The 12,859-nt window shown below is 41.4% G+C and overlaps 2 protein-coding genes across 3 annotated transcripts; one reads left to right on the top strand and one right to left on the bottom strand.

The window, feature by feature from the left end:
- Positions 1 to 1,117: 1,117 nt before the first annotated feature.
- On the top strand, positions 1,118 to 4,056 carry ckap4 (cytoskeleton associated protein 4). The gene is made up of 2 exons (XM_017494542.3): positions 1,118 to 1,557; positions 2,465 to 4,056. The coding sequence occupies exons 1-2, from the start codon at positions 1,246 to 1,248 to the stop codon at positions 3,833 to 3,835; spliced, it is 1,683 nt and encodes a 560-aa protein (XP_017350031.1). The 5' UTR covers positions 1,118 to 1,245; the 3' UTR covers positions 3,836 to 4,056.
- A 1,824-nt stretch (positions 4,057 to 5,880) lies between these two features.
- Positions 5,881 to 12,026, bottom strand: ikbip (IKBKB interacting protein). 2 transcript variants are annotated; one of them, XM_017493687.3, is made up of 3 exons: positions 11,549 to 12,001; positions 9,753 to 9,870; positions 5,881 to 6,790 (listed from the first exon to the last, which is right to left on the bottom strand). In XM_017493687.3, the coding sequence occupies exons 1-3, from the start codon at positions 11,728 to 11,730 to the stop codon at positions 5,987 to 5,989; spliced, it is 1,104 nt and encodes a 367-aa protein (XP_017349176.1). In that variant the 5' UTR covers positions 11,731 to 12,001; the 3' UTR covers positions 5,881 to 5,986. The 2 variants fall into 2 exon arrangements, with proteins under 2 accessions (XP_017349176.1, XP_017349175.1); XM_017493686.3 differs by lacking the exon at positions 5,881 to 6,790 and adding an exon at positions 8,373 to 9,446 and having other exon boundaries at positions 11,549 to 12,026.
- Positions 12,027 to 12,859: the final 833 nt, after the last annotated feature.

Raw genomic sequence — 12,859 nt, 5'->3', positions numbered from 1 at the left:
TTATAACGATGAGAATTCTGTGTGTGTATACTTGTTTTTATCAATATTTGTTAATATACTACTTTATTATTATATTATTCAATTCAGTTTTATTCGTAGCTATAGCACTTTTAACAATGCATATTGTCACAAAGCAACTTTACAGAAATGTATACATTCAGGTTTAGTATGAGATAAACTCAAAAACAGAATAAATCAGGATGGGGCGAATACTTTTTCACAGTACTGTATGTATTTGTTGATTATCCCATTGCAGAATAATTTCACCTTTTCTCCTACATAGATGTCCTTATTAACAACCATTAAAAAAACTATCATCGGTGCATCTAGATAGCGATACATGAAAAGAAGGACGATAGTTATATCCATGTGTATTCGCTCACGTGGTTCTGCTGCACATCTTTATGCTTTTAAAGCTGTGTGTGCAGAGTCGTGCAGTGTTCAGTGGCGCTGTGGTGTCAAATGTTTAAGAAGATGATGGTGCAATTCAGCTGTAAGGGAATTTGCCACGTCAGAGACGTGCCACAACCAAACTAGCCAAAAAGAGCTTGTTCTCAGATGACATCCTGATCAAGATAGATCAAGACTCTATCTATCTACGTCATGTCTGTAAATAATCCTATAAACACTATAACATTATAAATAATTTTTAATGATCCTACTCCTAACCTCTCCTTTCTTTACGTCATCTCAGATTCACTGTAATTTTGATAATCTATTTTATATCCTCTTCATCCTCACAGAGTTTCAGTGAACAACAAAACAATTTACAGTAGACCCATTTATTGGGAGTTTATTACAGATCCCTTCTGAAGATTAGAGCCACACCTTATGAAAGAGATACGATTAAGTATTTATTGTGTTGTTCAGGTAAACTTTAGATAACCATGTTAGATTCGGAGATAATTTGATCTTTTCACTGCTGTTTCTGCATAGGGTTGGAAAAGTTTGCAACTCGTGGAGGGAGAACGCCCCGTGCTCAGCACATCAGCACCAGTGTTGCCAGATTGCGTACTTTCAAACACATATGCAGCGCGGCTTCTGTAGCCTATATAGATCAATTAGAGCTGGGTTTCCCCTCCACCGGTCATGGGAACTTAGTGTGCAATCTGGCAACCCGGAGTGTGTGCCACGGCTGCAGTAGCGGCCACGACGCGCTCAGTGATACGCTGCATCCACTCCATATAGACTCCGTGTAACAAAACCCACACAGCGCTGTAACGTGCAAAGCAAACCGGACAAGAAATGCCCTCCAAGAACAAAAACAAGAGTGCAAACCCCAACGACAAACCCGCTGTTAATCTTCAGGATGACGCAGCGAAGAAGAGCCTCAAAGTCAGTAAAGCAGACAGTTCTGCAAACTCCAGATCGGGCTCAGGAAAGCTCCCAAAGTTCCTGTCTGCCTTGTCTTACTTGGTTTTAGTGTCCGGAGCCGCTTTCGCCTCTTTCTACCTGCAGAGAGTGCTGACTGAAGTGAACCAGATCCGCTCAGAAAGTGAAGAAGCCCTGCAGAAAAACTCCGAGGTGCTGCAGAAAGTACAACAGGCACTTCAACAGGTAGAGTAAAGCTCTGCTTTAACGCTTCTCTGATCACTGAAGTTTTATTGGGATTATAGATTGTAGTGCTTGTTAAAGTTATCTCAGGAAATGGAGAAACAGCGAACACACCCCCTCCTCCTTTTGGTCCCTGATGAGCTGGCAGCAAAGAACATTTTGTACACTTATATGTAGGCCACAATGGTAAAAAAGTGATGAAAAAAGTCATTATTATTATTATTATTATTATTATTATTATTAAATAATAACACCCACAAAAAAGGAAATACTATTCATGACTGTAAGACTAAACCCGAAATGTTGAAATGCCTGAGCTCTTTCACTGATCCATTCATTCCTTCAGGCCAGTGGAAACACCTCAGACTGGTTTACACTGGACTAGACATTTAAAATACAACACTCCCCCCCTTTCTCTGTGTGCTTTTTTTTTGGGGGGGGGGGGGGGGGTGCGGGTGGTCCAATTTAAATTTTAAGGAATGGTTCAGCCAAAGATTTAATTTTAATTTAATCATTTTTCCGTATCTCCGTATCCGTATTTCCGTATCTATCCAGTCTAAATTGCATGTCTGCGTCATCATTCACAAAACCATGTCAAGTTGTTCAATATTTAGAACTTGCTAAAGTGGTTTCTAATGTTTTCTGACACACCTTATGGTCAGTTGCAGATATTACGTAACTTGAAATGATGTAACTTGTGGTGACTGTGTAATTATTTAGGCACGCAGTTGACACAACTGGAGGCTATAGGTGCTCAGGTGCTCAGTACTGTTAGTAACAGTATGCTCCACAATCTATAGTGCGGATAAGGAATATCCTTAACACAAAACCAAAAATGGATATAAACCTTTATATAAATGTCACGTCTGTGAAATTAAACGTGTTATGTAACCTGCGTCCCTCATTTCAGGTGAATTCTATGAAGTTTTCTCTGGAGGGTCTGGAGGCTACAGTGGGCCGTACTCAGGCTGAACTGGAAAGCACTAATCGAGCCATAATAAAGGGAGAAACAGAGACACGACGGGTCGAGGAAGTGCTTCAGAAACTCCAGAATGAAATCCTTCGCGACCTCTCTGAGGGCATCCGGGAAGTGAAACAGGCACGGGAGCATGATTTCTCTTCTCTGGAGAAAACCCTGGAGGTGCGCTTGGCTGAGCTGACCCGCTCTATCGCTGACAGCGTAGCTGAGTTCACTGGTGCTCAAGAAGAAGCTCAAGCCCAGCTCAGTAACCTTAAAATCCGACTGGAAGAGCAGAATGAGCCTAGTAATCTAAAAAATGAGCTTCTGGCAATCACCAGTGCTGTGGCTGGCCTCCATACTGCAAACGAGGTGGCAGAGGGCAACATAGGTGTTCTTAGGGAACAGATTGTGTCAGTCAGTTCAGAGCTGCAGACAAGGAACAAGGAGTTGGCATCCTTGTCTGAGGAAATTGAGGCAGTCAGGTCATTAGTGCAGACCACTGTTGGCTCATTGAGGCAGGATGTATCTGCGTCGCAGGCCATTGTGCAGGCCATGTCTGACCAGATCCAGAGTGCGCAGGATGAGCAGCTGCGCACCAGCCAAGCCTTGCAGAGCCTCCAGACAGACCTGATGAGAGAACTGTCTAAGACAGAGATAAGGGAAGACGACATGGAGGCCAGGCTGAAGGTCACAGAAGAAAGTATAGAAGCGCTGGCAAACTCGGCTGCAGTGCAGGCGAGCCGAGTCGAGGCTTTTCTTTCCAAATATGACTCTCATGAGAGCTCATTAGCTGCTCAGAGCCAGGGAGATGAGAAGGCCAGGCAGGCACTCAAGGAAGAACTGGGGGGATTAAGAAGTAGCCTTGGTGAGCTCCAGGCCAGGATAGAAGACTTAGCTGATACTAATACCAGGTTAAAAGAAGTAGATGGATGGATGGATGATGTTATTATGTATGACGCTTTGGAATTACAGCCAGTATTACAAACTGAGCAGCTGCAAAATGACGAGTCGGAGAATGCTGGTCTGAAAGATGAGGCAGCAGAAGAGGTAGCCAAGGAAGTGGCAGCAGAGGAGGCAGTTGAGGAAGTGGCACCAGAGGAGCTATTCGACGAAGATGCATCAGCAGAGGAAGTAGTTGAGGAAGAGGCAGCAGAGGAGGTAGTTGAGGAAGAGGCAGCAGAGGAGGTAGTTGAGGAAGAGGTGGCAGCAGAAGAGACAGTCGAGGAAGAGGCAGCAGCAGAGGAGGTAGTCGAGGATGAGGTAGCAGCAGGAGAGCTAGTCGAGGAAGAGGCAGTAGCAGAGGAGGTAGTTGAGCAATGAGCAAAGCGATCTATAATCTAAACCTGTAGGGGGTAAAATAGGATACTGGAAAAGGACAGTCAATGGACTGATTCTGTGAACCTGAAAAATACACTTCCTGCACTGTTGTTTTTTACTTCATGGACTTATTTTCATACGGACGTCTTCCAATCCCAGCTGCTCTTAATGTTTTGAATGTGTAATGAGTGTTCAGTTTTCCAATAAAATATTTAAAACATAAACACATTGTGAAGATATCTGTTGCCCCCAAATCCATAATTATGTATTTATGTATACAGTACTTATATTTTTTACTAATACTGTATTTATCAATTTTCTTACATTTTATTTTAACACGATCTTAGATGCCATACATTTCACAGTGCATGAACACAGTGCTTGTTAAAACACTATTTGAACTCTATATGAGCTTTTTGGGAAAGTTTTCACAGAACAATGTGTGGTATCTGCAGCACTAAGCCTTTCATCAACAGATACTTTAGAGATGGAATGCAATGTCACTTGCCATTGGTTTACAGCTTCACATGTATCCTGGTGGCTTGTAATGATTGGCTATGGGGGGAATTATCCTGCAGCTCCAGCCCCCTCCATTTCCTCTGACTCAGGCTACTTACTACACAGTCTAAGCAAATGGAGGCCAAACTTTGCAACAAGAGAAACAGTTTGTTGTCGGTGTAAAAATAAAGTCTCAGGAAAAAAAAAAAACCCTGGCTATGTTCACATGTCTGGTTCCAATTATTAAAACGTGATAACACAATTAGCTGAACACTTACACGTATTCACCCTAAACGTCATTAAGAAATCCTTTGGGACGGGTCAGAATTAGACTGTGGCAGTATTGCTGCATTATATGAAGAAAGATAACTTGGAACTTGGAACTGAAAACCTCATGGGAAAATCCGTATTGGATATGTGACAGACTAGTGTTACTGCATCATAATATATAACAGCTTATGATATTGCATTATGCAAATGCAGCACATGAACATTACTGTATATAAAACCTTGTTAATACATAGGTTTACCAGCGGAAGAGGTTGGACAGGATATTATAAATATAAATATTTATAAGACATAAATATTTATCATCATAAGGATTTCCTTATGAAGTGTAGATGCTTCTTTTTTGTTTTCTAATGACATTTTTTAGGAATCCCCACATAATGCAATTCATTATAACGGTCTTGGGGGAGTTTAAAAATGACCAATTGCATCAATATAATCACCAGCATCCACTAAATTGTCAGTTTATTAGGTATACCTGATAATTGTCCACCACCTAAATAATATCTGGTCAGCGATGGATCTATTTTGATTTCTACATTCATTATATGATAAATATAACTGAAGTATAAATATTATTTTATATGGCATGATTGTAGCTTGATGCTACAAGACCTAAAGCTACTATAAGAACTAAAGAAAATATTGAAATAAAATACTATGTCTGTGAATGACAGTTTTCTCTCTTGGTAATGTTAATCCTAAAATAAATAAATAATAATAAATAAAAATAAATATATATTATGTATGTATATATATATTCTTTTAGGGTTAACATTACCAAGAGAGAAAACTATCATTCACACAGACATAAAAACACTACAAAAAGATAGAAGGAAAACTGAAGGCAGAATCTGGTAAACTTGCAAAAATACAGCAGTAGTCAACACTTATATTGTAGTCAGAAATATTATTTTGATTGTTCTGCTATTCGTAGCATGGAGGTGCATTAGGCAATGCTGGTACATCACAACTCCAGGGGCTTTGATCCTTGCCTTGAACTCAGAAGGTTTAGGATTCACTGTGATCAGGATAAAAACTGCTTCATGATCACTGAATGTCCTAACACGCTTTTTGGCCATTTTTATAGCTTGTGATACTGAAAGAACTGAACTCTAATCATTCAATTTATTGTTGGTTATATAATTTTGAAATAAGTGTACTTAACTGTATTAGGTAGGTATGTGGTAAAATGGCAAATTCATAGAGTTAAAATGATGGTGGCAACTCTGTGTATGTGAAAAGACATTTTCATGCAAAGCCCTTGTTAAAAATACACTTTAATCCCAAACATATTTTCCAGCATCTTAAATAAACAGAGTATATAAAATAAACAATTTTAAACTGAAGTCCAGTCTACAGTGCAGGTCAGAGTTCTGCATGATTCAGTGTTTGGCTGAGGTCATTCTGGTGCAGGTCACCAGTAGTTACTTCTACTTCCAAGTCCTCCTGAGCTTGTTTAAGGTCCTTCTGGGCAGCTGCGAAGTTGGCTAAACTCTCCTTGATCTGCGAAATGTCTTCCTCCCTTTTCATGACGTCTTCAGCCAAGTGGCCGATCCTCAGAGTCAGATCAGCCAGCTGTGGCTCCAGCATGGCAAAGTCCCTCTTGATGGTGGACACTTTGGGTCGCAGGTCGCTTGCGAACATCACCGTCCTCGTTAGCTTGGCTCGGCCGCTCTCCAGAACCAGGATACGCTCTGAGAGCTTTGTGTCCACAGCGGAGAGTTCTGGGATACGTTTGCGAATTTGTTCTAGAGTTTTTGAGTTTTTCTCCATAGAGGTCCTCAGGCTTGAAACACGACTAATGCTGTTTGCCAGCAGCTCACCGATGCGTTTGGCCATAAGATTCTCGGCTTGAGTTACCTTCTCCTCAAGCTCATTGGTCTGACTGAGGAGAGTTTCCACATCGCCCTCCAGGCCTCCCATGCGCCGTACATCCGTTCGAACCGAGGCCACTTTGGCTGTCACGTCACTGGAGATAGCAGTAGTGCGGTTCTCTATGCGCTCCACAGCCTGTGTAAGGTGGGCCAGGTTAGTATGCAGCTTCTGTCGTCGTTCACTGAGGCCTGAAGCCCATTCCTTCAGCTGAGCCACTTCCTGTTTTAAGCTGCTCAGCTGGGACAGTGGCACCTGCACATCCTGGCTTGCCAGTTGCACCTGGACATCCTCACACTATAGAAGAAGAGACAGTATAGACAGAGGCTGAGACACTATCACTTCTGTCAGATGTAAATTGAATATAAAAAGTCTGGCAGTCATTTTGATATTCACAGACAATAAAACAGTCCAGGGAACAACATGTATCATGCATTTCGGTTTTCCTTCTGAGATTAATCAGATAGGGAGTTCAATCTGATATATAAGGGTGAATATAACACTATGATTAAAAAAAAAAAATGAAGGAAGGCTGCATTAAAAAAAAACTAAATGTGCATTGCTTAAAGCATACACACAGTAGTTACCTTCCTCACTTTTATAACAGCTGCAGTAATGACACTTCAGTAAACATTTAAAATAATTTTAATAAGAAAATTAAAAGAATTCTTGTTCCTTTTTTATTGAAAAGGGAAATATTTTGTACATCATTTGTATTCATTGTACATTACAATATATCAACACGAATCCTTAAAACAGGAAATATATTATATCGGTAGAAAATCTGATCAATGCAAACATCTGTCTGATGTCGTGTTAATTCCCTATTGAGTACACTCAGGTTACATTTTATTAGCTAGACTTAACTTGTATCTATATCCACTGGCCATTTTATTATGTCCACATGGTAGCGATATGGTAAACACTGTATACACACCCTGACCACATTTCCCTGCTCTTCATCAGTTGTAAGTTTCTAACCACTGGACCACCACAGAGAATAATCCACCACCCAAGTAATACATTATCTCTCTTGGTCCCTTCCCATTGATGAATGGGTTAGAGGGGGTCTAATAAATTGTGAATAGCGACATATGGACAAATGTCATTGATTGTATACCACCACCGTGCACCTATACTGCAGGTGTACCTAATAAACAGGCAAATCATTATATGTTCTCACTGTAAAATTGCTTTCTTGGGTATTTAAATGCATTTCTGTATATCTTTCATCTATGAGCCACTAGGAAAACTAGGAGTATGGAGTATTAGTTGTTATAATCCGTAGTCCACCTAGAACACTATAGAATAAGACATTGTGTCAAATCTGCACCTAGTGGAGCCTATATTAGTTAGTGGAGCAGAATTAAATGAAATAGCATTGTAAACAAAATGAGCCACTAAAAACCCATGTGCAAAGTGTAGTTATATTCAAGGAGTGTTATGGCAGAGAGGTTCTGGTGTGATGTACATATGTGAAATCTACCACTGTAGTGTAACTGCTGCTCAATGTTTGACCAAAGTGGTGGAGATGATTGCTAAAGTTATTTACTATTAAGTACCTATGCGCAAACAATATTTAAGTGATTTAAGGCGTGAAATCTTTTTAGATGTAAGCATTCGTTGCTATACAGTTTGATTAATATTTATGCTTGCATTCGCCCACACCACATAAATGTTAAAGACAACACAAAATGGAAATCTGAATTTTTCTTCTATAGTATGACTTTTATTTTTTTTTTAAGTGAAACTGATCAGTGTTTCCACTTGATGATGGATGAGTGTGGGGAAAGGAGAGGTGAAACATGACGTAATATTACTAACCAAATACATTAACCAATATTATATTTAGAGGTGGGCATTTTGATGGAAAATTCAATTAAACAAAACAAGGAATTTGTCTTTATTTCCATAAAAAAAGAGGCAGGTACATAAAGAAACACAGTAAAAAATGTCAGTTTTGATTTCAGGTTGTCTTTAAACAAAATCAGTGCAGTTCATTTAATTCAGTCAACAGGATCTCCTCAGCTTCTGCACTCATACTGTGACCTGCTGTTGATTCTAGAAAACTTTTCTCCTCCAAACCTTTATTATCATCGTTTAATTGCTTGATGTTCAATGTCTCAACGTCCTTCCCCTCATCATGTTCAGGCTCCTCTCTTCCAGAATCCAGTTCTTGTTCTCTATGCACACGCTTAAGCTCCTTCATGGCATCCAGGACAACTCCAAGCTCATTCCTCACCTTCATCACACTGTTGTCCACCTGCAGATCATCAAGGGTCTGCTGGAGCTGCAGAATCTCAGTCAGTGCCTTGAGTGTGCTATCCTCAGTGCCCACCACTTGCAACGTGAGTTCCTCAAGCCTCCTCTCGGCCCCGCTTAGGTCAGCTCCTAACCTCAGGATAGACCTGACTGCATCCTCTACGACAGGTAGCTGTTCTCCACATTCTTTGGCCTGTGGCTCCATCTCCACCAGCTTCTCCTCAAGCTCCGCATCTCTTTTGGAGAGCAACACAAGTTGCTCCTGAAGCCTGCTCACCTGCTTGGTGTTCCAGTCCAGCTGATTCTGAACACTCTTGGCATCTTCCTCCTCTGTGCGCTCCAGCACGCGCCCATTTCTCTTTGTGCTGTCTTCTAGCTCCTCTAGACGTTTGTTTAGAGCTCGCAGGCGCTCCTCAGCTTCGTTAACATGCTCCGTTACATGGCCATGAATTGAGCGAGACTCGGACCTCAGCGTAGTCAGGTCCTCTGTCACAGTGGCCAGTCCGCCATGCCATGTCTCAGTCACGTTCAAGAAGCGCTCATTCACACTTTGGAGGCGACGAGATGATGCATGTTGGTCCTCTTGCATAGCTGTAACAATGCCATTGAGGGAGATGACTTCCTGTTGCAGCTCAGTTAGTGTGGTGAGAGAGGAGAGTGCCCCCTTCAGATGGTCTTCGGAGGCCTCCAGCTGCACCCACAACACAAAACAGGGTGTTTTGGCTGTGGTTTTGCTGTGTGTCACATTCACACTCACAGCGCTGTACATGCCAAAGCGCCACCTCTGAGCCTAACTGCTTTGACTATTGAGTAACAACCCCATGCGTACTATTCTGACACACAGACAGGAAACAAACACTGCAAGGGGTGGTGCTACATCTTTTCAGTGACTGAACAGAAACTTCTAATAATAATGTCTATTTACAATATTTTTTCTTGGCATCAAGACTATGTTCAATGAGATGCATCAGTAGCTATGATTAAAATAAATACCCACCTTTCTGGAAGCTGCAATGAACTTCTTCTCCAGTGCTAGCAGATCAGCTGCCTTTTCATACAAATGCTTGTATTTTTCCTCAACTTCATTAAACCTTGCATTCTGTTGAAGGATGGCCCTGAGAGAAAAAACCCCAGAAATGTCACATCATATATTACATCAGATTACCATATATTTTACAATAGGCTATGCTTTTCTTGATGTAACATAGTTCAAGTTTGACCTGCTTTATTTTGGACAAAATAATTATTACTTTTTGGTTCATGTGGCTGGCACGTTGGCGCAGAGGGTAATGTTGGCACCTTATAGCTCCAGGGTCCAACTTCAGGGATTCTGAACTCGGGTTACTGTCAGTGTGGAGTTTCTGTGCATGTTCTCCTAGTGGGTTTCCTCCGAGTTCTCAGGTTTCCTCACACTACCCAACAACAACAAGCCAGTAAGTAGATTGGTGATTTTAAATTGCCCTAGGTATGAATATGTGGGTGTATAGTTCCCTGCGATGGACTGGTCCAAGTAGGATGTAGCTCAGTGCCCCCAAAAGTTTGTAAACAACCATGGGTAATATAATAAAATGGAATATAATAAAATAAATACCCCCTAGCTGTGATTGAATGTGTGTGTGTGTGTGTGTGTGTGTGTGTGTGTGTGTGTGTGTTTGCATGCCATCCTATTTAGGGTGTGTTCCTGGCATAGGGATCAGATCCACCATCCACCATGACCCTGACCAGGATAAAGCAGCTGATGATAAAAGGATGGATGGATGCATGGATGGATGATGTGAATGCCATGCCTCAGGTAGCAAACATTGGCCCTTCACCTATACTGGGTAGCGTTGTTTGCCTTCCGGATACAATTTTGTGCCAACATGGTTCTTTTCAGAACAACCCATCCAACATTCACTCAGGGTTAGCAAAGGCAGTGGTGGCTCAATGGTTAAGGCTCTGGGTTACTAAACATAAAGTCATGGGTCCAAGCCCTAGCACTGCCAAGCTGCCACTATTGGGCCATTGAGCAAAGCCCTTAACTCTCTCTGCTCCAGGGATGACGTATCGTAGCTGATCCCCCACTCTGACCTCAGCTTCCTAATAAACTGGGATATGCCAGTCCCTCCAGGATTTTGCACCCACAGAAATGAATGCAAAATCAAGCAAACTCTGCAATATTTGGATGAGCTTGTAATTTTCCACATATTTGGACCAAGATGCGCCGTTTGACGTCATCACAGCGCGCATTCAGCCAAAGCCCTCTTCGATTTATGTGCCTCGAACGAGCATTCATGTGGTCTCATTTACCAACAAACATCACTGTGAAAGACAATTTCCTGCAAAACTATTTAGAGCAATTTCGCCAATTCAAATAGTTTTCCGGCAAGAAAAGAAAAAAAAGAAAAAACGCTGCAAATTGCATGGCAAATTTTGGAAAAATGCCACAGCAAAATCAAGCTTTTTTCGGCTGCAACAATCACGGAAAAAAACCTCAGTGAAATCCCGTTCGGAGTGATATGCGAAGAAAAGAATTTCCCTGTGCTATAATGTGTATGTGACAAAATAAAGACTGCTGCATATTCTTTTCATAACAAAGGCCAAAGTTGACTGAAAATGTGTTAGCTCTGCCGGCCCAACATCTGTTCGTTTATTTATTAAACATCACATCACATCTGGAACAACATAGTTGTAGGATGTATTTTCATACTAGACCGTTCCGCGATATCTATATCGCGATAATAATTTACAGACGATGTATTGTGAGGCGCTGGGATTTTTCAGCTTAATCAAGTGGAGTAACTGTTGACTTACCAGGCCAGCAGAAAGCATGCACTCAGAGACAGCAAACTCACTACAGTCCTGGCATCTACTGAAGAACATTGATCAGTTTTTCCATCTCCATCTTTCTGAACTTCATCTCTTCCGCACGGTTTCGAGGTGTCAGGAGTTTCTCCTGCTTTGCCTTTCCTCTGCTTCACTCCATCGCTCGGCATTTTGCTAAAGTCCTTTTCTTTCACGTCTTTATCCAAAAAGGATGAAGTTCACTGCTCTGCAACGTTATACAAATGCAAAGAGCTGCGATTTACACCGTGAACGAGGGCTAAATGTACTTTACTTGTGGTTGCGCTTTTCATAGTCACAGCCTCGGTCCTCAGAGAGTTTAGATGTAGCACTGAGCCGCCATGCAGCCACGTAGCAGCACGTTCCAGCTGCTCGCGGGGTCGCGCACGACTCCTCACGTGCACGCGCGCCATCTACAGTGACGTCCACGGCACCCCATTAAAAACCTTTCACAACCTTTTTTTTTTTTTTTTTTCCTTTTATTACTAAATGACTCCGAGACGAGGCACAATTCAATAACACTAGGCGGTGGAGGCATTCGTGGGTCTGTTCGAGGTTCTCGTTAGCTCGACATGTTATGAACGGGTGTTTATATGTTTGTAGGATTAGTTATGGAATTATCATTTTAACCAACACAAGAACTGATTAGATTTGAGAATTGATCCAGAGGCAAGGTCACAGCAAGGTCAAAAGTCTGAAATATTTATATACCTTCCTGTCTTAAGTATATTTTAAGGTTAGTTCAGGCAAATTACAGTAGTAACAAGGACTGGAATAAAGTTGGTTTGAGGTCGATATTCGTAGATTTGCGGAAATTAAGGGACCGTCTCTAAAGTTACATACGACATTGTTAAACACGTATTTAACTTCGATAACATTTGAAGGGAATGACTTACAGTCATATACCCAACTGGAAAGTGTTCATCTAGGTGTCAGGTATGATGCACACCCTTTACTTTTTGCCAGATATTTTAACCCTATAATGCAGGAACCAAAAAAACCTACACAAACGGACATTTTTTGGTAACTGAACGCAATTTTTTGGAAAACTGTAAATAGGGAACTGTGTATATGTACATGTTTCGACAGATTGTGGATGGGAGCCAAAGGAATTCAACATTTCCAGTCTTTTTGAGCCCTGACTGTGCTTCATGGACCCAGGCCAATGGAGATTGTATTTGCAAAGAGCTCACCTCACAACTCTCAGATCTCCTTGCTCATACAGCACTGTTAAACCTGTTCTTAAAATGTTTCTAGCCAGTGCAAAGTAACACACTGCCG

Source organism: Ictalurus punctatus, chromosome 19 (assembly GCF_001660625.3).
Source record: "Ictalurus punctatus breed USDA103 chromosome 19, Coco_2.0, whole genome shotgun sequence".
Lineage (NCBI taxonomy): Eukaryota > Metazoa > Chordata > Actinopteri > Siluriformes > Ictaluridae > Ictalurus > Ictalurus punctatus.
This window is presented reverse-complemented; position numbering and strand designations above follow the sequence as displayed.

What these genes read in the sequence shown, in the direction of transcription:
- ckap4 (XM_017494542.3), top strand. Translation starts at nt 1,246, where the DNA reads ATGCCCTCCAAGAACAAAAACAAGAGTGCAAACCCCAACGACAAACCC. An exon ending in TACAACAGGCACTTCAACAG is followed by an intron (nt 1,558 to 2,464) that starts GTAGAGTAAAGC and finishes CCCTCATTTCAG; the next exon opens with GTGAATTCTATGAAGTTTTC.
- ikbip (XM_017493686.3), bottom strand. Translation starts at nt 11,730, where the DNA reads ATGCCGAGCGATGGAGTGAAGCAGAGGAAAGGCAAAGCAGGAGAAACT. An exon ending in GCATGCTTTCTGCTGGCCTG is followed by an intron (nt 9,871 to 11,548) that starts GTAAGTCAACAG and finishes TTTTTCTCTCAG; the next exon opens with GGCCATCCTTCAACAGAATG. An exon ending in TCATTGCAGCTTCCAGAAAG is followed by an intron (nt 9,447 to 9,752) that starts GTGGGTATTTAT and finishes TTGTGGGTGCAG; the next exon opens with CTGGAGGCCTCCGAAGACCA.